This window comes from Cetorhinus maximus, chromosome 9, assembly GCF_964194155.1.
Source record: "Cetorhinus maximus chromosome 9, sCetMax3.hap1.1, whole genome shotgun sequence".
NCBI classification, from domain to species: Eukaryota; Metazoa; Chordata; class Chondrichthyes; order Lamniformes; family Cetorhinidae; genus Cetorhinus; species Cetorhinus maximus.
Genome location: NC_135887.1, coordinates 94,307,023 through 94,330,973, shown reverse-complemented (window position 1 = coordinate 94,330,973; position 23,951 = coordinate 94,307,023). Strand labels below are relative to the sequence as shown.

At 45.0% G+C, this 23,951-nt stretch overlaps 1 protein-coding gene across 1 annotated transcript in view; it reads left to right on the top strand.

Annotated features, from left to right (window-relative positions):
* The window catches only part of otog (otogelin), a 322,018-nt gene that overhangs the window by 194,740 nt on the left and 103,327 nt on the right, over positions 1-23,951 (top strand). Inside the window, exon 32 of the mRNA XM_078549607.1 lies at positions 9,756-9,873. Within this exon, the coding sequence (XP_078405733.1) occupies positions 9,756-9,873 (118 nt within the window). The remainder of the gene's footprint in view (positions 1-9,755; positions 9,874-23,951) is intronic.

Sequence of the window (23,951 nt, the reverse complement as noted above, 5' to 3'; positions counted from 1 at the left end):
CACAAGCCATTAATACTCCAGACTGGTTTACATATAGCCGTCTTATACACCCGGCTTCTGATCAATTGTGTGTCATTAGTCCACAGCTTGTGCGTCTTTGTTCTAGTGTTAAACATTGGAAGCTACCTCATAATTTCATAAAAATGCCACCATGGTATTCTCAGTTATTGTTGTGGACACTAGAGTTAATTTAGTAATTCCCCTTATCTCGCTATACAAATAGAAATTTAATCTGCCCTAATTATTGTTTTAAAAATGTAAATTAATTATTTTATAATAAAATTGAACAGAAGGCCTTTGGCATCAAGAGCCACCTGGAAAAGAAATGTCTCTCCGTAGAGACCAATAACATTTAAAAAGAAATTTGAACTTCCTGAAAGGATTACATGACAAGATTTTACATTTTAAGATATTTACTATAACAAAAGACTAAAAGTACTAATGACTAAACACTATCTTTATAGTCATCTTATGCTTTATGCCATAGAACGGAATACCTCCCTCCTTTTAGCTTCACAGGTATACATTGCACTGTCCTTTTAAGTAGGCATTCAATTCTCCCAGAATCAGTCCAAAGTGATTATTAGTTTCTGACAGTTTACTTCTGTTCTTTTCCTTTCTCAGCCTGGTGACTTTTAATCCCAGAACTGTCCTTCATAGTGAGAGCATTACTGGAGATTCTCTTTCTAGTGCAAACTAGGCGACTCTTCCAGCTAGGTTTCAACTGATCATAAACTTGGTCTCTTAATCCGAGCTTGAACCTGAAATTCAGCGTGGTGAACCATAGAGACTTTCAGCCCCTAGCTGCTCTCTCTCTCCCAGACCCTGGAAGACTAACCTGTCTCTGAGTTTTCGGAGATATCTTAGAAATCCTTCCTCTCGCGAAGCCCATTTCCATGGCATTGTGAATCACATGAGCCTTATATCCAGGTAGAGATTCTGATTAGCTATCCTTGAGAGTCCAACTCTCGTCTTGGAACTAAATGGCCAATTTAAAGCACAACTGTTTACAGCATAATATTTTCAACACTCTTCTGAAACTTTGGAGACTCTCAGGCTGTTGCCATTGTCTCCAAGCATAAACAAGCACCTTGTACCTTCTTCCCAGTAAAACAATCTAGACAACCTTTCATCTCTAACAAACAAATCACCCAGGCTTGCTGTCAGGCAGACTTCAGAACATGGCACATGGCCCCCTTCATTTTACTTTAAAGGTACAATCCCAAAACATAACCTTATAAACCTCATAATTGTAATACATGACCATTTGATAATGAACAACCCTAGTTATAAAATTAACTTACTGCTGCTCTTTAGGCATTTAGGATTTTACCAGCTCTCTGGAGGCAAACTAGGAGGGGGGAGGCCTCATAAAATGGCAGTGGAAGGCATTGGTAAGGCAGTCCAATGTCTTCCCGCGGCTATGGGATTTTCTCAGTTGCGTGACCACCCAGTAACTGCAATAAAACACATACATTTCATTCAGCGTTTTAAAAAAGGTACACTGTTACCTCATGGTCTGTAGTAGATTTTCTAAGGTACTAGCATAGATAATTGCTATTTGAATCTCCTAAAATCTAGTAGTGGTTAAGGGATAGAGTTTACGCTGCATGCACAATTGGCTTCTGTGATGCAAATTGCGCCCCAAATTGTGCTAGATTTTGCTAAATGCAAGATCTGCCATAAACTAACACAATAGGGCCACATTTTAGAACATAATTTTTAAATAAGTTTACTTTAAAAATATAGTTAAATGCGGTAACTTGGTTAAATTTAATCAATGGAGCTAAAAATGGGCATATCCCAAAGGTATTGCCAAAAGCATTTTAATCAGTGTCTAGTCCACTACCTGTAGGTAACCCGATTTTGAATAACTGGAAACAACTTTCAAAAACTATACAGAACAACTTGCTGGTTACATTGATATAAAGTAGTTTCTTAATAAATTAATACAAAAACTACAAGTGTGCCTATTCGTATCCTTGAAGCTAAAAATGGCTTAACTTTCAGAGAGTCCTTGAAGACCTTCAAATGATCACAATTAGTTCAAACTCGCAATGGTGATTAATTCATTCTGGGGCCGTGGCCAGTTTTGTGGGCGGGGATGGCTTATAGTGCAATGTTTTAAACTAGCAAAGATTGTGGAAACTCTAATTCCACTGAATTTCTCAAACTCTTATGCTGATTTCACAGATTTTCAGTGAAATGTGCCAAAACGCCCAGCACAACTAAGCAGAAACTCCAGGCCAGGTAGTTCAAATGTAAGGACTGCATGAATTCTTGGCAAAGATTTATCAAATGATCTGTTTATTTCACTTTCCCTTTTAATGGTGTATAAACTTAAATGTCTACCAACATGCCATTAACATGTTTGCATCTTAATATATTAACTCAATGTAATGTAACAGTTGTATGGCTCTGCAGACACCAGATGGCACTATATGTGTTCCAATTATTTAAGTGCTCATGTTTCCTCTTTGTCATGAAATGTAGTACATGTAATTAGCATTAAGATCGTTTCAAACTTGTTGCCACTTAAATAATTGCATATCTGTTTTGTCTCTCTGGGAGAGTTTAGCATTATCTCTTTGAACAATTGGGCTGGATATGACAGACCTCCCGTTGGGAGGAAAGCAGGTGGGTGGACCTGTAAAATAGGGCAGCGTGTTGTTGGCGGTGTACCTGCTGCCAGCCTGACCTCATCCACTCTCACTACAATTTTACGAGTGGCGGAGGAGGCATCAAGTGGGCCGGCCACCTGTGCTCCAACTAATGCCCACTTAATGGCCTCATCCTACTGTTGCTCATATTTAACAGGCAGTGGGAGAGATCTGCACCCAACATGCAGTTCAGCAGGTTTATCACTGCAGGCTGCTGGGCAGTGAAGAAGGAGGGGGGGTGGGGGGGCCTGTCTGCATTCCAGATTCCCAGTGCCAATTGGAGCCCCCGCATAGTTTTCCCTCCTACCTCTACATTCTCCCCCTGCCCTATCCTTCATTCCCCCCAAACCCCCAAAGCCCTCTTGCCGGAGCCTGCCCGAGACCCTTGGAGGTCCAGGTCCATTGCTGACCGCCTCCTCCTTTGTCTAGCTACAGTACTGGCAATGGCCACCACTCCCGATGGTGCTGCCTGTACTGCAAGTTGCCAGCCTCCAATTGGCCAGCAGCTGTATGAAATGGGGCAGAAGCCTGGCCTCCTAACAATTAAAAACCCCCATTGTCAAAAAATTAAAGTGGGGCAAGCCAGCCAAGTGGAGGCAGGCTCTCCCCTGACATTAATGCTCGGGTGTGGTGTGCCTTTCCTCAGCGTATAATCCAGCCCATCGTCTCTTTGGGTTTTTCTCCTTTATGCTTCAGTTTACATGTAGACTTAAAAACTTAATATTTTCTCAAATAATTTATTGTTGCAAAAAAGTAGGCAATTACTTTCAAAAGGATACTGATGCAGAGTGGAATGACAAAAAATATCCAGGTAATATGGTTATTTTGTGAAGAGAGACTCGGATGGACTTATTCAAGACTCGGTTGAGAGGAGATTCAAAATGCTGAGAGACATGAATCACTTAAATGTAGGCAGGAGTCTTAAATTGAACTGCACGTGCACAACTGAATTACATGAAAGCAGAATTAAGAAGCCTAGAGATAACAGGAATGCCCCTGCTCACCAATAGTTGTTACGCAGAAGAGACCCCTATGGTAAGCGATCAATGTTGAGATGGTTAAATCTCTTATTAAGAAAGCTGAATAGGAGAATGGGGCTGAAATCTATATGGATGTTACATGCAAGTTGAAAGGTGCAAATCATGGACCTCAAATCCTGGCCTGTCAAAGGCCATTGACAGTGGCCCAGATTTACAATTTTGTGGCAGTGGCAGTTTGGAAAGTCCTATTTTCAGTACTGCTCCCTATTAATAGATAAATATTATACCACCAGTGCTAGAACAGTATTGGGTGTGAAATTTTACAAAAAAATAGATTTGAAAACTTCAAAAAAGTTCATCTAAACATGCAAAACACAACCAGCAGGCAGCTAGGCTAACTGAGAGGGACAGTCGGGACTTCAAAGCTGAATGTCTGTTTAGGATATGAAAAATATATAAATAATCTTGGAAAATATTGTTAAATAAACAAATAAATTTCATAAATTTATGTATTAAATTTGTTGACCTAGTATATATGAAAGAATAGAGTGAGCCTTTGGCTTAGCGGTAGCATTTCCACCGTTGGTGGAAGGCATCGAGCACCACTGTAGATACTGGACTGATATCCATCTGGGCAGAGCAACCAGAGACTCTGTGGTAGTATTCCCACCTGAATCAAAAGGGTTTTGTTCAGGCCCCATACCAGTTGTTTTAGGCATGTGGAAATGAGACTACCAGTCCTCAAGTATAGGATTCAATGGGTGTGGAAAGCCACATCTGTTACAAAGAATTGGTGAGACTTCTTAGCCACTGCTGCAGCTCACCTAGGAGAAGGTATCCCAAAGCAGGAAAATCATGAGAAAGACAGCAGGAAACCACCTCAGCTACTCTTCACATGGCTGAAGAACCTCATGTGAGACTTGGGATAGGGCCTGTCCTACGACAGATTGGGCAGATATGAAAGAACATGTGAAAGAGCATGACTGGACAACATTCAGACTTGGGAGCTGATAAATGGCAAGTAGCATTCATGCCACAAGTGCCAGGCAGTGGCCATCTCCAGCAAGAGAGAATCTAATCACCTTCCCTTGATATTCAATGGCATTACCATTGCTGAATCCCCATTATCAACATCCTGGGGGACTTACCACTGACCAGAAACTGAATTGGACTAGCCATATAAATACTGTGGCTACAAGAGCAGGTCAGAGGGTGGGAATTCTGTGGCGAGTAACTCGCCTTCTGACTCCTCAAAACCTGTCCACCATCTAGGCACAAGTCAGGACCGTGATGGAATACTCTTCACTTGCCTGGATGATTGCAGCTCCAATAACACTGAAGAAGCTGGACACAATCCAGGACAAAGCAGCAGGCTGGATTGGCACCCCATCCACCACCTTAAACATTCACTCCATTCACCATCAATGCACAATGGCAGAAGTGTATACCATCTACAAGTTGCAATGCAGCAATTCACCAAGGCTCCTTCACAAGCATCTTCCAAACCCCCAGTCTCTACCACCTAGAAGGGCAAGGGCACCAGATGCATGGGAACACTTACACCTGCAAGTTTGTCTCCAAGCCACGCACCACCCTGACTTGGAGCCAGATCGCCATTCCTTCACTGTAGCTGAGTCTAAATCCTGGAACTCCCTCCCCAACAGCATTGTGGGTGTACCTACACCACATGGACTTCAGCAGTTCAAGAAGACAGCTCACCATCACCTTCTCAAGGGCAATTAGGGATAGCCAATAAATGCTGGCCTAGCCACCCACACCCTGTGGAAAAAATAAAAAAAGTCACCTTTTCCTCATAAATATTTAACTGCAAACTTAAGCTAATGTATTGTCAGTAAAAACCACTTCCAGTTCTCTGGTGAGAATACATGTGTTGATTCTTTTGCTTCAGCATGTATTACTATACATAATTTATTTTAGTACAGTTGGTGTTAGCAATTTTTCCATCTTGTTGTAGCTATACTAAAAAAATAATTTAGTCTGGTAGAAAGGTTAGTGAGGCACTTTAATAGATTCAGAAAATAGAGTGAAATTATTGTTAACACTTCCCATCTAATGAAATTAGCTAATTTAACAGTGCTACTGAAAAACTCCATCCTTCAAACATGCTGCAGATTGAGATGGGTAATCTTCCAACTTTCAATGTGTGACAAAAGAAGTTCAGAGCTGGCTGGTCGCATCTTCAAAGACTGGCTGAAAACTATCCCTATGTCAAAGTTAAGACCAATACTATTTTATTCAGTGGCTTTGCACTTTTCTTGATTGCACCATTACTTTCAGAAAGTAACACAGGAGTCTGGCCAAAATAAACGTGCAAAGTAGTAACAGTTGCTCCTTACTTAGGCAAGGTATGCACGTCTAGTAAGCAGCAAATTGAGACAGTGTCACACACAAACTTATACTCTGTCCTAGTTAAGAACAACATAGCTAAACAATACAACCAAGAATTCAAATGAAGAGTTATATCCAAAATTATAATCCTTCTTTCGCATTCAGATAATGATTGACCTGTATATTTCTAGTATTTGTTTTTTTTTAATTCAGAATTCCAGCATTCATGGTTTCACTTTTTATCTGAACATGGTTGTTATCTACATAGTGTTCAGTGGAATATATAGTTTAATGCCTATTCTGAATTAATGAAGGAGGTGTATAAAACAGGCTTAATTATATTCATAAAGAATAGGGAATAAGAGCTGTTTTTCAACAGGTGCTGCTCATTTTCACCATTATGTGATTTCAGACAAATATCTCCACACCCCAGCTGTGGAATCTCATGCTGAACGTTAATCCTGAGTCACTGAATAACAAAAGTTTAAATCTGAGCATAGTTTATTGAATAAAGCAGAATAATTTGGTTCCAGAGTTGATTTTGGGCTGATACATACACAAGAATCCTAAAAAGAAAATACATAGCTGTAATTCTGATAAGTGAACTAGTCCGCTGCTGACAGGTTCTGGTCATGGACTGAAATATTGTGCTCGAGATAACTCTTTCCTGGAGCAGGGTGGTACATTAGTTTTCTTCGTGTTGATCATAAGGCTGATGTTGTCACATGCACTGGAGAACAAGTCCATGCTACACTGCATGTCCAGCTCTGAACTGGCAGCTGGTGCACAGTCATTGGCAAACAGGAAATCATGAAGTACGTCCTTGGAGACCCGTCTTTGCCTGGAGTCGTCTCAGCAGCTACCCGTCCATGCGATATCTGAGATTGGTGCCAGGGTCACCATCATGGAAGGCATCAGAGAGAATGGCAGAGAAAAACATGCTGAAGAGGGTTGGCGCTAGCACACAGCCCTGATTAACTCCATTAGTGACTGGGAATGGGTCAGAAGACACATCATCACCCAGGACATGCGCAAGCATGCTGTCATGAAACTGTTGAACCATTGGTGGTGAATTTCTCAGGGCAGCCAACTTTCTCTGCTATCTTCCAAAGGCACTCATGGCTAAGAACAAAAGAAATAGGAACAGGAGTAGAGCATTCGGCCTCTCAAGCCCGCTCTGCCATTCAATAAGATCATGGCTGATCTTCTTGTGTTTTGATTACCACATTCCCGTCTTGCCCCGATAACCTTTGATTCCCTTGCCTAACAAGAATCTATCTACCTCTGCTTTAAACATATTCAACGACCCCACCTCCACCACCTTCAGAGGAAGAGAATTCCAAAGTTGCACAACCCTCTAAGAGAAAAAATTTCTCCTCATCTCAGACCTAAAAGGGCGACTGCTAATTCTAAAACAGTGCCCCCTACTTCTGGACTCACCCACGAGGAAACATCTAACTCTGTCAAAGGCCTCAGTCAGGTCAATAAACATGGTGTAGAGGTCCATGTTCTGTTCTTGGCATTTCTCCTGGAGCTGTCTAGCTGCAAACACTATATCAGTAGTTCCTCAACACTTCCTGAAACTACACTGACTTTCTGGCAGCAGATTCTGATTGAGATGTTCCAGTTTAGAAGGATTCTGTTGAAGATTTTGCTGGTAATGGAGAGAAGTGAGATTCCTCTAAGATTATTGCAAGATTCTTACGTTCCTTTCTATCTGTACGGGTGGACAATGGAGGCATCTTTGTATTCTTGCTAGATGTTCCCTCACTCCCACATAAACTGAAAGAGTTCAGAGAGCTTCTTGACCAGGCATTGACCTCGAACCTTGGAGACATCAGCTGGGATATCATCAGTTTCTGGAGCTTTGCCACTCAACAGGAATTTGAGGGCTTTCATCATTTCTAACAGCGTTTACCTCAATGACAAGTCATCATTATCCAAGGACAAAGCCTAATGAAACATCCTTAGGACTGTCCAATACAAGCCCGGAGAGATTCAAGACATTTGGCTGAATCAGAAAACAGACGAACTTCAGTCATAAGCAGACCATAAAGACTGGAAGAGATTCTACAATGTTCTGAAATTTGCATACAGACCCCAGTCTACTGGTTCATCACCAATCCTTGGTGCTGATGGCTCAACGCTGCTCACAGTAAAAGCCCAAGTTCTAGAAAGATGGGCAGAGCACTTTAACCACATCCTCAACTGGCCTTCATCCATCAATGAAGAAGCAATCTGCAGGCTTCTACCGGTTGCCATCCACTGCTCTATTGACGACCCTCCCATTGGGAATGTAATGCAATAGGTACATCCCATTTATCTTGGGAGGAAATGAAGCAGATTTAATTGACAGGCCTACTGGCAAATCACTAGCTAAGAGGTAGTCTGTATTGCAGCCCATGAGTAGTCAGGTTTCAAACAGAGTACCGGAAGAACAGAAAAGCCACAATCTAAAAATCCAAGAGATCAGTTTATGTAGTTCAAAATGGTCTGAAAGAAACGCAATGCCAAAGGCAAGCAATTTAGTCCAGGAAATGGAAGGACATTTGGTTTATTATTCCCACACATCTTTCTAAAGAGAGAAGCAAGATAGAACTAACCAACTGGAATTTCCTTTGATTGTTGCTTTATATTTGCAATTGCTGTTTTTGAAATAAAGCAGAATAATGAATCATATCAGGGTTTGTCTTTGATATTTCTCAGTCTGCCCTTGAAAGGATTAGGGAAACGCATGCAAGGACACATGCAAAAGGCATGATATGGGGGTAAGTTCAAATGGAGATTCTGAACAGTTGTACCCCTGGATCACATTATCATATAGTTAGATATTGGACAGTTTACACACATCCTTCAATGTAAGATGTTCAGACTGCTTATGTAGAATTTACAACAGAGAAACGGGTCATTTGGCTGAACTGGTCTACACCACTGTTTATGTTCCACATGATCAAACTTCCACTCTACTTCATCTAACCCTATCGGTATATATTTCAAGTCCTTTCTAACTCATATACTTACCTAGCTTCCCCTTAAATGCATCTATGCTATTCACCTCAACTACTCCATGTAATAGCAAGCTCCACATTCAAGCTACTCTCATGGGCAAAGGAGTTTCTCCTGAATTTTTCAATAGGATTTATTAGCGACTATCTTATATTTATGATCCTTAGTTTTGGACTGTACAAGTAGAAACATCTACTCTATGTCTCTTCCATCAAACTCCTTCATAGTGAAAGGATGTTTCTGAGCTGAAGGGAAGGATAGAGCCAAAATGGCTCAAGGCTCTGCCATCAATGGCACAGTGGTGAGAGAGGAGGCCAACACTGAAAGACTGGAGGGCACAGGCTGAGACAGAGATAGAGCTAACAAAATTAATATAAGCAAAAGGCAATAGATAGAACAGAGCAATATGGAAGCATAATGCAATAAAGCAATTTAGGAATGTGAGGCAAGGGGTAAAACAGAAAGATGTCTAAATGCCTATTTTATGAATGTAAAGGTCATTTGAGAGGCTCCAGACAGTCTGACTGAATCGTTTTCTGCTGCTGGGAAGATTCCTATACATTACAAATCACTGTCTTTGTTGCTTGTACATTTTTTAAAAAACATGCGCAGGAATTTGAGCATGAACCTTCATGCGTGATGAGCAACAAATGAGGACTTGATGTTATTTCAGATTGTTGACACAGGTATCTTATATATAAAACTTGTACATCATTATGACTCCTGAATGAAATACAGAATTTACTTGTGTATTATACAGATGCAAAGATATTGTCTCCAGCTCATTCTACCTGTGAGTGGCAATATGAGACTTGCACCAGCCCCTGCATCCGAACCTGCAGAGATCCCACAGGCAAGATTTGTCAAACTCTACCAAGGTACATAAGCACAAAGGAAATATATTAACAGAATGTAAACCTCTGCAACCCTCCAGGCTGCTGATGATTGGATTTTAAATATTTTAGTAGCAATAATAAAGTGCTTTAGAGAGTGGAAGAAGATTTGTTTTATTTCTGAAACATGTTTTTTATCTTGGGATTCAGAACTAAGCATACTTTGGCAAAGGCTGTACCAACGTGCTGTGCCATGGAGTGATAGTGTGTAAACAGTGTTCATTAGCTACTGCACAGCAAGACCCTGAGGAAAAACTCTTTCATCAGGGCAAATAGAAGCTAGAAATTTCCCCATGATGAGGGAGGAATTATCGAGGGGCAAGTCACTCCACGTAGTAACTGGTTTGAAGCACCAGGAGAACATTGTCCATGGATTCGTCTGAAGATTAGAAAATGAAAATGAATTTGAAAAAATATTAGTCACGTGAATTTTGCACAATAGTTTGGACCTGATACTGCTCAATTGACTACCCAGATCAGCAAATGCAGTCTTTACAAACACATTCTCTCAGTCTGAAAAGACATATCAGTTTGTCATAACTGCATGTAATAGATTTAAAAGAAAAACGATTATTCACACAAGAATGGGAATGTAGAACCAGAGAGATCAAATATCCAACAGTGCAGACTTTTTCATATTGAACAAAACCCTGCTTTGCAGATGCAAGATTAGTTTGAAATGGTCACCTCTTGGTCACAACAGATTTGCTATCCACGCAAAAACATATGTGAAATAAAATTCCTGTCACATCAGTTGTACATTCAATGTTTATAAGAACCTTTGTTTTCTATCTTCACAGAGTATCTGAATTAATTCTGTTAAAAACATTATTGAACAGAACTTGTTCATCTTTATAATGCAAAGCCATATTACATGAAAATGCAATGAAATAGCAGTACAACCAGGAGTGAGTAGTGCATGGGCTGCTAAATAATTTATATTCGAATGTAATGTTATTGGAACATGAATGCACAAAGTAGTTTTTTTTAAAAAATAGGATGACATTGCACCATGTGATACTACACAAATTTGGATAAAATTCCGCTGACTGTTTTAGAAAATATCCAGTAAAAGTCTATGCTTTTTGGGACAAACTTGAGAATTTTACATCAAGAACAATCATGAAGGTGTTAAATATACAACTTAATAGTTAATTTTAATCATCACAAAACGCTTGTGTGCTTTTTTTCCATCTTTTTTGGAAATTGGAAATATTACTCTGAGAAAACAATGGTTGACTCATTTTCTTTTTAAAAAAGTTAAACAATTATGTCGGTTTATCAGCTATATGATGGCAAAGTGTTTATATGTTTTCCATTTTCAACATTAAATGTGATCATAAAAAGTGTGACTGAAATCCATGGTTACGAAAGCTAAAGGCAGAATTTATGCATCATAGACAATATTTTTAATATAATATAAATTTTCAAAGTGGAACAGCTAATGACACATCAGAGTTACTGGCTGGGAAATTTACCTTCCTTCCCTTCTTGAATTTTCTTGGGCTGAAGTTTTCACCCTGCAGGTGGGTGGGCGCCCGACCTGAACAGGAGTGAAATAGTACGTGATGACATCTGGCTAGCATGCCAATGTCACCGTGCACTCTTGCAATCTTTCAGTAGGTGGGCGCGCGCGCGAGAGGCAGCAGCGTGCCCACCGACAATTAAGAGGCTTATTCAGGCCATTAAGCGGTTAATTAATTTATATTTTTCACTGCTTGCTTAACCATTCAGTTGGCGAGTGGGCAAATAGGCCAGGCGGTCTTTGCATTTTTAATGAAACTTCATCCACAGGAGGGATGAGATTTCCAACGGTTACTAAAAAAACAATTAAAAAATTTTAACATCAGTTTTTACATGTCCCTCTTCATGTGACTGAGTCACATGTGGGGACATGTTTTTATCATTTGTAAAGTTTTTATTTTTGTATCTCAAATTCTTCAGCTTCCTGAGGCAGCTCCCTGCCTTCAGGGAGCCTTCAGTGCGCACTCCCCGCATGTGCAGACTTCAGCACTCGCAATCCTCTCACCCCCACTCCGGCAGCACTGAGCATTTCAGTGCACCCTTCACGCTGGCTGGCCGTTAATTGGCCAGCCAGCGTGAAATTGCGATCGGGGCCCGATCACAGTGGTCCGTTTCGCGGCCGCTCCCTGGCCTGCCCGCTGTGCCTGTCAGACAAGGGTAAATCCCTGCCCCGTGTGACATGTACTATTTCCAGCCTGCAAAGCTGGCAGACATGTTAATGCTGTTATTTAAGAACAGTCACTGGGATACGCTATGAATTTTCATCCCTCAATTCCACCAAACAATCCCGCCTACCCCCACCCCTCCCCCCACAACCACCCCATATTGGGACATATCCAATTCATATGGCAGTTTCAAGAATATTTATTGTACAACTGAGAATAATTTAACTATATACCTCATTCTGTTGAGATCAATGCAGCCAGGGCTCCTGGTAGCAGTTTCAAGGCTTCATGTTTTCCTCAAAATATTATTTATAAAAGGACAAGCTTAGACAAAAAGATGATCATGTCAAAAGAGTTAAATTTTGCTGTTATAGTTTCTCAATCTTTGAACATATGAACTTGGAACAGATCCAACATATAGGTACAGACTGATAGTACAAATTACATGTTAACGGTGGGAAATGCAAAAGCTCAACTGTGAATGTAAGTATGATTCAAGAGATTTTTTTGCTTAAATCTTGGTTGTAAACTTTCAGTAAAATGATTAAACTTTCAGCACAATGAAATCATAAATAAAAAGTATTTTTTATGTCTAATTATGGTTTCACTAATCTGAAACTCTACAAGCTGAGTTATCTTCTATGCTTTTATCCATCAAAATCTCCGCAGATTTAAAACAATTTCAGTTTCAAATTGTATCTTTTGCAGCCTAAGGTCGGGATTTTCCACACCCGATCATGACGGGCGTGTTCGGTGGCGAGATCGGAGAACTCGCAAGAAGGCCATAGGCGCATTTCCTGGTGACTAGAATCGCACCCCTCCATCAGTGTTCAATGGCCACCTTTCCCAAGAGGATCCTCAGGCTTGCCCAGTTGCCCAATGGTTCTGCAGCACCATAGCATTCATTCACATTTGAAGTGTGCATGTGAGGGGTTAACAGTAGAGGAGCAATCATTGGCAATCAGGAATTAGTTCTGTTTGAGTTGGCACATTTGCTTGACTAGCCTGACTCCAAGCATGTCAATTGAGCTCTTCTCCCTGGCACTGTGCCCCACCACTGTCAATGGCGGGCCATGTTTCCCACTGTCGAACGTTGGAAACTTAATTTCATTGCATTCACATCTCATTATTGTAGCACATATAGGAATCACCTTCCCCACGTCAAATTTAAAGCCCACTTTAATGTGATTTTACGATTGGGGTGATTTACAACAGCCTTTAAAAAGTGTGCACCTGGTAACCTGAACTTTGAGGGGAACTTGGAGGTGATTGTGCACAACATTGCACAGCACTCGCGATGATCGCAATGCAAGGAAGCGGTTTTGTGGATTAGGGAATGGTCACAGGCAAGTCTCCATAGTGATTTCTTTGTGGCTGGCTTTTAATGCTGGGGCAAGGGCGACAGTACCAGGGAGAAGAGAACCTCGGGGCAAGGGCTACAGTGCAAGGGAGGAAGCGGGAGAAGGGAACGTTAGGGCAAGGGTGACAGTGCAAGGGGAGTTCTGGCAGCACAAACTGAAATACAAACATATGGCGGGGGGAAGAAAACAGCCAGCAAGTGCCAAAACATGTCAAAGATGAGCACTCTTCCGCAGTTGAGTGCATTTAGCTTGAGCTCAATTGACATGCTTGGAGTCAGGCCAGCCAAGCAATTGTGTTCATTCAAACAGAACTAATTCCTGACAGTGTCAATGATTACTCCTCTACTGTTATCCCCTCTCGGGCGCACACTTCAAACTTGAATGAATGCTATGGTGCTGCAGAACCCTTGGGCGATTGGGCAAGCTTGAATATCCTCTTGGGAAAGGTGGCCATTGAACACTGACAGAGGCATGTGCCCCTAGTCCCTTGCATTATGTTTAAGTTGACATTGAAAAGTCACCCTCATGGTCCAAGCAAAACATGACGCCTTGGAGCGCAGGTTAGGAAAATGCCTGCACCTGCGATGAGAGTTCAGGGTGCTGTCGAGTGGTAGAAGTTGCCGCCGCTCAGTCGAGTGGTTTAGAGCAGTGTTGGGTGGTGGCATAGTGAATCATCATGCGTACTAAACATTGGGCATCGATATGGTGGCCTGGACTCTCCGCCACCATGCATTATGGAGCCTTAAGAGGCAGCCGTAGGTGATGACTTGATCAAGAGCGGTTCTTAGGAGAAAATTGCTGACCCCTGCATCTCTCTTTTTGATACTGTAGTGAAGAGACCATCAGGAACATGGAGCCTGATGATCTCGCTGTCTGCTTCATTGCTTATAGGCAGGAGAGAAGAATGCGACAGAGGCACCTGGCTCGTCAAAGGGAGGAGCAGAACCCTGAAGACCAAAGGGCCTCCTCCACAGCAGAGGATGAAACCCACAGAACCATTGTTCGTAGGCGCTTCACTGGACCCAGGGTCCATAGACGGCACACGTGCAGACTGCAGATGAGCGAGAACCAGTGTCACCGACACCTGCTCATGTTAAGGGAATTGGTCATGCATATATGCCACCTTCTGCAGGATTTGGCATCACGGGCACTCAGAGGGTCATGACACTGCCAATGACAGTTAAAGTTACCGCCGTGCTCAATTTCTACAGCAGTAGCTCCTCCCAGGGCTCCACTGTGGACCTTTGCGGGATTCCGCAAGCCTCTACCTACAAACGTATCCAGAAGGTCGCAGATGCCCTTTTTGCCAAGGCACAGAACTTTGTCAGCTTCAACAGAGATCAGGCAAGCCAGGAAGCAAGAATGCTGGGATTTGCTCAGATTTCCGGATTCCCACAGGTGCAGGGTGCCATTGACTGCACTCACGTGGTTCTTAAATCTCCCTGGTAACAAGCAGCCCATGTGAACCGCAATGGCTTCCACTCTCTCAATGTTCAGCTGGTCTGCGACTATAACAAGCGGATCATGCAGGTGTGTGCAAGATACCCTGGAAGCATCCAGAACTCATACATCCTCAGCAGGTATCAGACCGCTGACATTTTCCGGGGACCACACAGGATGCAAGGTTGGCTGCTCAGGGGCAAGGGCTACCCACAAAGCACCTGCTTGATGACACCCGTGCGGCGGCCTCAGCCTCCTAGTGAAAGAAGGTACAACAAGGCTCAAGCTGCAATCCAGAGTTTAGTTGAGCACACCATTGGCATCCTGAAAGTGAGGTACCGGTGCCTGGACAGATCTGGCAGAGCACTGCAGTGCACTTCCCAGAGGGTGTCACGCATCATAATGGCTTGCTGCACACTACACAACCTGGCGATACAAAGTGGGGAGGATCTGGATGCTGAGGAGATGCAAGAGCTTCATGTCTCCTATGATGAGGAGGAAATCGAAGGGGATGAGGGTAATGAGGTCCTGGAAGGTGAGGGTGTAGGTGATGAGGCCATTTCACTGGCCAGATGAGGCAGGTGTACTTGTGAGGCCCTCATTGCCACATGATTCCAGGAGGATAATGACGAGATGCAGTGAGAACATGCCTGAGATCTTCACATTGCATCTGGGAACGTCTGACACCTGTCTGAGGGCAGCACACATAGGCTCTATGAAGAGGCTCATGTCATGGAGATGCTGCTGAGATAAAATGGGCACATGGACTTTAAGACAGCTTGATACTTTGGCAGGCTTCATCACCCATTCCCTTCAGCACCATACCGTCACCTGTCAGAAATGGTGGCGAGGCAGCCCACCTCTAAGGTGCTGAGAGCTCACAAAGAACATCAAGGAACCCAGTGACGCTTGGGTATGAGACTCTTGCAGCAAACAAAAGCCACAAGAAGGTGCATGCATCACTAATCTGGACAGTGACTTTGAAGCTGGACAATCAACGTGCTGGAAAGGTTACGCTCTGCACAGGGCAGAGGCCCTGGACTGTGACACTAGCCTTAATTTTGTGCAGGAAGCAAGGTTCCACATCTGATTGACACGAGCACTGCTCATCATAACAAGGAGACAAGACAAGGATACATTCTTGGGAGTGTATTTACAATGGTCAACATTAAGTTCAAGTGATTAACACCCATACCCACGTTATGCAATTACATCCTCTTGACCTTTCCAACCCTGCCACTATGTCTTGGTGCTCCCTGACATCTACAGCGGAGGTGGAAGTGGCTTGCTGACTGCTATGCCCTCTTGCCTGTGATGGCCTTGGTGGGTATGCTTTGGAGGGTCATGACATGGAGAGCCCCGTCCTGCTTTTGGAGTCCTGCTGTGTGACAGTGATACCCTCCTCAGCCTGCAGAGCTGGAGCTTCTGGAGTCATAGGAAGAGGGGAGTCGGATCAGCCGGACACTCCCGGAGTCACCTGGGTGGATGGCATCAGGGTGTGCACCTGCTGTTCCTCCTCCCCATGGGTGCCTGAGGGCCTCTGGCTGACTCCTTGAGGAGAAGGGGTAGCTGGAGTGAGCTTGAGATGCCCCGCCCCCTCTTCTCATGTTGACACTGTTGGATGCCTGCAAGTACCTCAGTGATGGAGTGCAGCTCTTGCAGCAGAGTGGGACCAATGTGCTAGACCAAGGTCTCCATGGTGGCCGTCATCCTACCAGTGTTAACCTCAGTGCATTGGCATGCCTGCGTTATCACCTCAGAGTGAAGGTTGATGGACTCCTCCGTTGTATATTGCAATCTGAGGGGTGCAGCAGACATCCCTTCCTGATGTTCCAGAGCTTGGCTTTGCAGCTCCAGCAACTGAGGTATGACTGAGTCCAGAGGCTCCTCATCTGACTCGGACTCAGCAGATTTCTGGCCTCCAGCAGTCCTCTGAGTGCCAGAAACCTGGGAAGTCCCTGCTGTGGATCAGACGGTGCGATATGCTCACTAGATTGTGATCCTGAGGCTACCCTAGATCCCACTGAGGTGTATGTCTCTGCGCTGGTGGAGAGTGTTGGTGAGCGCTGTGATGGGTCTTCCATTTTGGTGTCTGCGAATTCCTCTTCCGTGGTGTCCTTGGGGCTGGAGTTGACGACCGAGTTTATGGAACCCCTCGACTTCCAAGATGTGCCTGCGAAAGCAAGGAGAAATAGTGCATGGCAGAGGGCTGCGGAACAGGAGAACTGACTCACAGCATGGTTGTCTGATGGATGTTGGACTGCTGGATCCTCACTTGCTTGAGCGCCGCCGACCTCACCATCAGCACAGGAAGGGTCCACGTTGTCACCAGCCAGCTGGATGGCTCTATTTTCAAAGTCTGAGAGGGCCTTGACATCAGGCATTCCTTCCCCGTTCTGAGAACCTTTTGTTGTGTGCCAGCTTGTTCTACATGAATACTGATGGAGAGAGCATAAGCAGGATGCCTGCCAGGCCAGGTGAGAAGGATGCCTGGCATGTGTGGGTGGTGAGTGGTGCCATGGACGGGATGAGGACACAATCCTCAGGGTAGATGAAGGTGTTTGTGAGAGAGTGAATGGTGATATCTCTTGAGCTGGCAGTAAGTGAGATCCCTGTGGATGTGTGATGGGTTTATGAATGTGTGGGTTGAGAGTGATGAGAAGAGTGACTTACCCTGCTGGAACAGAGGAGATCATTCATCCTCTTTCGGCACTGGGTGGCTGTCTTCTTTTGGAATGTGTTTGCCACTGCTTCCTTGCTGGATTTGTCATCTTGGATGAGGTCCTTCGCCCAGAGCGGGTGTAGAGGACATCGCAGCTGGCCTCCAATGCATCCAGTAGATGCTCAAGTGAGGCATTGCTAAATTTGGGGGTAGCATGTTTCCTCCCTTAGGCAGCCATCAGTTCCCAGCAGCTTCCTATCTCTTGAAGAGTGCTAGCTCTGTGCAGGGGCGGCCTTTAAATGTGGTGCGGCGTTTACTGAAGGCCTGAGGTGATAGCGGGGCGGGTGAATCGGAGACTGCCCTGCCAGCGATCTGCTGTAAAACTTGTGCCTCTGTTTATAAAATGCAAAGTGGCGGACGATACTGTGTAAAAATTGCCATCAACATGTCACACACTGATTTCCCCGTCCAATATTGGTCTTTGCCAATTTCTGGGACAACTCCACCCTATTTGTTTGGTAAAATGTCTGAGCAGTTACAGAACTGTATAAATTTCCTGAATTTTGCTACATTGTTTATGCCATCATGATTTTGTTCAATAAACATAAAGTAATATTCATGATTTTCCCTTCTCTATTAAAAATATCCATCAGCATTAATCTCCATGTGAGGTCCATTCTTTAATCTACCAAAAACCGATACACAAATCCTTAGGTATGTCATGTATGTATGTGCTATGTCTAAGAATTTAAGTATCAGTTTTTTTGGGAGAGTCAGACCCATGGTCCACATACATCTGTGCACATTCACAACATTTCATCCTCATATCACTATTTCTCTGGCTATTCTGAGCTCTCACTGAGTAATGTAAGCTTTTAACAACTGAGTGACCATTTCAGCTTTTAATATCCCCAGCATGTGTCTCTCGTTATACATCTGCAAAAAGAAATCCTAATTTTTATTTCTAAAGAAAATAAGTTGGAATTAATAGGGAAAATATTTTCAAACTTGTAGAATTTTCAAACTGAGGATTATGGTCTTAATATAAATTGCCCCAAAGTTTTCTCCTCTCCTCCCCTGAAAGTATTGACTTGCGCAGGCATTGAGTTCCCCAAGTGTCAGCAGCTTCCAGCACAATTCAACGGCTGTTGATACATTTACACCCCTCATATGTGAGCCTATATAGTCAGTGTTGGTAGTTTATTCAACCATGAAGAGAAGCACAGCTGAACCCTTTCTGTCCTCACCCGATATTCACATATGCACTTTCCATCCGGTGTTACCGAATGCTGATCAGGAGCATGAACTTTGGTTAATTTTCTTTCCCTTTAGCTCAGGATCGCTGAGGTGAATTATACAGCTTTTGCTGTTGAATTGGCTGAATGAGCAACAATAGATCAGGGATTGAATCTGGGACCTTTTTATTTGATGCTTTTTAAAAAATTGTTTTATTTTCCTTTTGGATTTAGTTATATAATCTTGCAGAGGATGCATACTTAACGCATGGTTGTACTTCTTTAATACTTTCAACTACTTCCGAGCTAATATTTATACGTAAGTGAATTCTTGTATTGCCTGAGAATGCCACATTGCTGGACTGGTTTCTAAATTTACAGAGGTAAAGCCCAGTGGCTAAAGCCAGTAGATTAGCCAGCTGAAGTCTTAACCCCGACTATTAGTTACCTGAAAAGGACATACCTATATCAGAAAATAAGGCTTACTGATAAAAACATTCTCTTTCGTTGAATGTGATCATTGCCTGGCATTTGTGTGGTGTGAATATTGCTTGTCATTATCAGCTCAAGCCTGAATGTTGTCCAGGTCTTACTGCATGCGGGCATGGGCTGCTTCAGCATCTGAGGTGTCATGGATGGTACTGAACACTGTGTAATCATCAATGACATCCCCACTTTTTTATTAATTCATGGGATGTGGGCATTGCCGGCTAGGCCAGCATTTATTGCCCATCCCTAATTGCCCTTGAGAAGATGGTGGTGAGCTGCCTTCTTGAGCTATTGCAGTCCATGTGGTGTAGGTACACCCATAGTGCTATTGGGGAGGAAGTTCCAGGATTTTGACCCAGTGACAGTGATGGAATGGTAATGTTTTTCCAGTTCAGGATGGTGAGTTGCTTGGAGGGGAACTTCTGGGTGTTGGTGTTCCCGTGCATCTGCTGCCCTTGTCCTTCTAGATGGTAGTGATCGTGGGTTTGTAAGGTGCTGCCTAAGAAGCCTAGGTGTGTTCCTGCAGCGCATCTTGTGGATGGTACACACTGCTGCCATTGTGGTGGTGGAGGGAGAGAATGTTTATGGATGGGGTGTCAATCAAGAGGGCTGCTTTGTCCTGGATGGTGTCAAGCTTCTTGAATGTTGCTGGAGCTGCGTTCATCCAGTCTAGAGGAGAGTATTCCATCACACTCCTGACTTTCTGACCTTATGATGGAGAGAACATCATTAATGAAACAATTAAGGATGCTTGGGCCTAGGGCACTACCCTGAGGAACTCCTGAAGTGATGCCCTGGGGCTGTGATGATTGAACTCCAACAATCACAACCATCTTCCTTTGTGCTAGGCATAACTCGAATGAATAGAGCTTTTCCCCTGATTCCCGTTGATTTCAGTTTTGCTTGGGTTCCTTGGTCCCACCCTTGGTCAAATGCTGCAAGAGCAGACACTCTCGTTTCACCTCTGGAATCCAGCTCTTTTGTCTATGGGCGGAATTGTCTGAACCAATTTGTAGTTGGGGGGGAGGGGGGGACACTTTGGCGAGAGGGGCAGAAATTGATTTCACGCTGGCGTGAAATCACAGCAAGATCACCCGATGGTGTCCGCCATGGCAGATTGTGAATCCCGCTGGAGGCTGGTGCGAACTTGAGTTGCAGCCCACTAGTGGGATGTAGTTATGCCCAACCGGAATCATTCCCCCATGCCCAATTTACCCTTACAATGGCGGGAAAACACGCCGGCTCAGAACACGTCTAGAAAAGTGGGACTTAACTTTAGGGCCTTGCTCAGATCGCAGGCATCCAAGGAGATGATAATGCTGGAACCCTATAGCAACCGGACCCTGGAGAAACACGTTGATCACATGTTGGGTGGATCCTCATGCACATGGCTCTGCCGTGAAGCAGCTCTTGGAAGGTGGGAGGTCTCCACACATCAGCTTCGACTTTGCTGAGGCTTCTCAATGTCACGGATTCGCCATATGCCCGCACCATCTTCCATGGTCTCTGTTGATGCTTCAGGTCCGCTTCAGAACTTCATGGATGTCGCCGTGCGTTGGTATGGATGATCGGCAAGTGGAGGTGGGGTGGAGAGGAATGTCTAGGTGTGAAAAGGAGAGGAAGGTATGCCGGGGGGTGGTGAGGTTGGAAGGGGCGGGTAACGAAGATTTCAGGGAGGGTGGGTGAGGTTGGGAGGGGTGGGTGAAGGTGTCAGTGCGGGTGAGGTTGGGAGGGTGTGAGAGGCAGGAGGGAGTATGGCAGGAGGAAGAAGTAAGGGGTAGGAAGGTGTAAGAAGGGAGAAAGTTTTAAGGGGGAGGAAGGTGTTGCGGAAGGTGGAATGTCCAGGTGATCGTGCAAGGGAGGGATCTGTGGAGCCAATGACTGCTTCTTGGGGAACAAACTCAGGGTGGGCATGGTAGGAGGGGATGGTTAGACTAATAGGGGGCAGAGGGAACCGGTAGAGTGGGAGGGTGAGGGTCGATGGTATTGGTAGAAGGGGCAGCAAGGGTGGTTGGTGGGGACACGGAGGTAAACACTGACATGGAGGGGCTGGAAATAGGAAGTCGGGGGGATCAACATGGATGGGGGTGGGATTTTCAGGAAGATAGGGAACGTGCATGTTCACCTGGACTCCCTGGAATGATGAGAGTTGGGGCTGGAAGGATACGGTGGAATGGTTGAATGTTATGCCGGGGTTGGGGGGGGTCTATGGTCATCGGGGAAAGGATATGGGTGACTGGGGGTGGAGAAATGGTGGGGGAGCTCATGAGGAATTTGACCACTACCATCTTTTCTTAATCAAAAGTGAGCGGAGGCTCATGTGAGGGCTGAGGTGCTGCATGGGAGTGTGATCAGTGGGTGGGCAAAGATGCAGGTCAGTTCAGATGGACAACTGACAGAGATCTCCAGCAGGCAGCATTGAAAATGCTCGGGACGTTGAGATTAGTGTGATGGATGAACGCTCCACATGTGTGGGAGAGTGCTTGAAAGAGACTCGCATAAGACTGTGCCATACACACTTCTCCCTGCAGAATCAATGGTGGTCCAGATGTGTGCAGCTGAACTGCTAGTGGTGGTGGTTGGGGGGGTGGGGGGTGGGGGGTGGGAAAGCGGTGGCAGTGGGGGGATGCAGGGGGAGTGCTCAGGAAGCCTTCAAATGATGCTGAAAGACAACATTACACATTAGTGAAAGTGAATGTATTTTCAGATTATAAAGTGACAAAGTGTGTTCACCCATGCAATCACTTGTGATCAGAAATTCTTAGCTTTTCTGGGCCTACCATTTCTAGGTGCTGCCTTGACATCTGCAGCAGGGGTGGAGAGACAGCCTGTGCAATGGTTGGTCCAATTGACTCTGATGACTTCGGCATGCATCCCCTGGAGAGCTCCGGCTTGCTTTAGCTGCCCTCCTGTGGTGCAGCTGCTCCCTCTGCAGTGGCAGAGGACATGGTTGCGGGGAGCGGGGGTGTCACAGGCAAAGGGGCCTTGGAGGAAGCAGACAGCCTCAGTGGATGGCCCAGGTGCCCAGCTGCTACTCCTCCCTCCGGGTGCCTTAGGGCCCCCACCTGACCCTTTGAGGGGAAGGAGCACCTGGAGGGGCATCAGGTTGCTCTGTTTCCCTCTTGTGTTGCCACTGCAGGAATTCACCTATGACTAACACAATGGAGTGCAGATTTGAGTGCATCTCCGCGTTCTGCCTCAACAGGGTCTCTATGGCATCCATCATCTTTCCCATGGAGACCTCAATACGCGCACATGTTGGCACCACTTCATCAGAGAGCAGCACTCCTCTGACTTGTGTGCCACTCTGTTGAGGGCTTTCAACAGCTCTGCGTGATGTTTCCCCTGCCTTCTGTTGACTCTCCATGATGAGTTGGAAGGCCGAATCCAGAGGCTCGTCATCTGACTCGACCTCACAGATACTTCTTCCCCAGTGGTCCTCCAAGTGCTTGGGAGCTCGGCTGAACCTGCCTCCCCCTGCTGTGGACACATGTCCATGCAGTGACCACCAGATTGTAAACCCGAGCCTGCTCTAGATCTAGATCCCACTGAGGTGTGTGTCTCTGCACTGGTTGAGGGTGTGGGTATGTGCTGTGATGGGTCTTTCAGGCTGCTTATTTCCAGCTCTTCCATGGAGGAGGTGTCTTCTTGGCTGGAGGTGAGGACCTTGATGGAGCTGATGGATTGGCTGGCTGAGGACGTTGGTTGCTTGGCAGAGCTCCCTGTGAACCAAAGTAGAGCTAATTAGTGAATGGCAGCAGAGTCAAAAATAGGAGCGAGCACTCAAAGTTGCATTGGGAGAAGGATGATCTGGTATAGGATCCTCACATGGGTGCTTGCCACCGACCTCATCTCTTTTGCAGTCACGGTCCATGTCTTCACCAGACAGCGCAGTGGCACACTCCTCAAAGTGAGTGAGGGGCCTAATGTCGGCCACTCCATGCCCAGCCTGGGACCTTTTTCTCTTGTTGTAAGCCAGCTTCTCCTGCATGAAAACAGATGGCGGGAGTGTGAGCAGGACGCATGCCACAGCAGATGATAAGGATGGTTGGAATGTTTGTGTGGTGGATGAAGCCATGGATGGGATGAGGGCGTGAGCTCCAGAAGACCTGAGACTGATGGAGATATGAGGGTGTGTGTGAGAGTTAGTGGTGTTGTCCCTTGCGGTGTGAGATCCCTGTAGATGTGTGATGAGTTTGGGAGTGCGTTGAGAGTGATGCGGTGGTTGACTTACCCTGGCAGAGCAGATGAGATCATTCATCCTGTCCCTACCTTGGATGGCTGACCTTCTCTGATCCGTTGCCACTGGCCACTGCTGTCACTGCTTCCCAGGCCAAATTGGTGACTCTGGTGGACCTCCTGCGGACAGAGCAGGAGTAGAGAACACCACGGTGACCTTCCACTGCGTCCAGCATGTGCCCTTGAGAGGCATCACCTAATTTGGGGGCTGCCGTCACCTTTGCTTTTGGTGCCATTTTTCACCTGGAGCAGTCTTGGTTTGTTGACATGAAGTGTCCTGGCGCGCTTTAAATATGGTGCCCGGAGCGAAGAAGTGCTGAGGTCATGGCATGGCAGGAAAATCGGAGCCTGTCTGGTGGGATTCCTATGAATACATTATTAATGAGGCAGGATGCACTGGGAAGCAGATGATATGGCCCAAAAACCCGCCATTGTGGGTAAAACATTG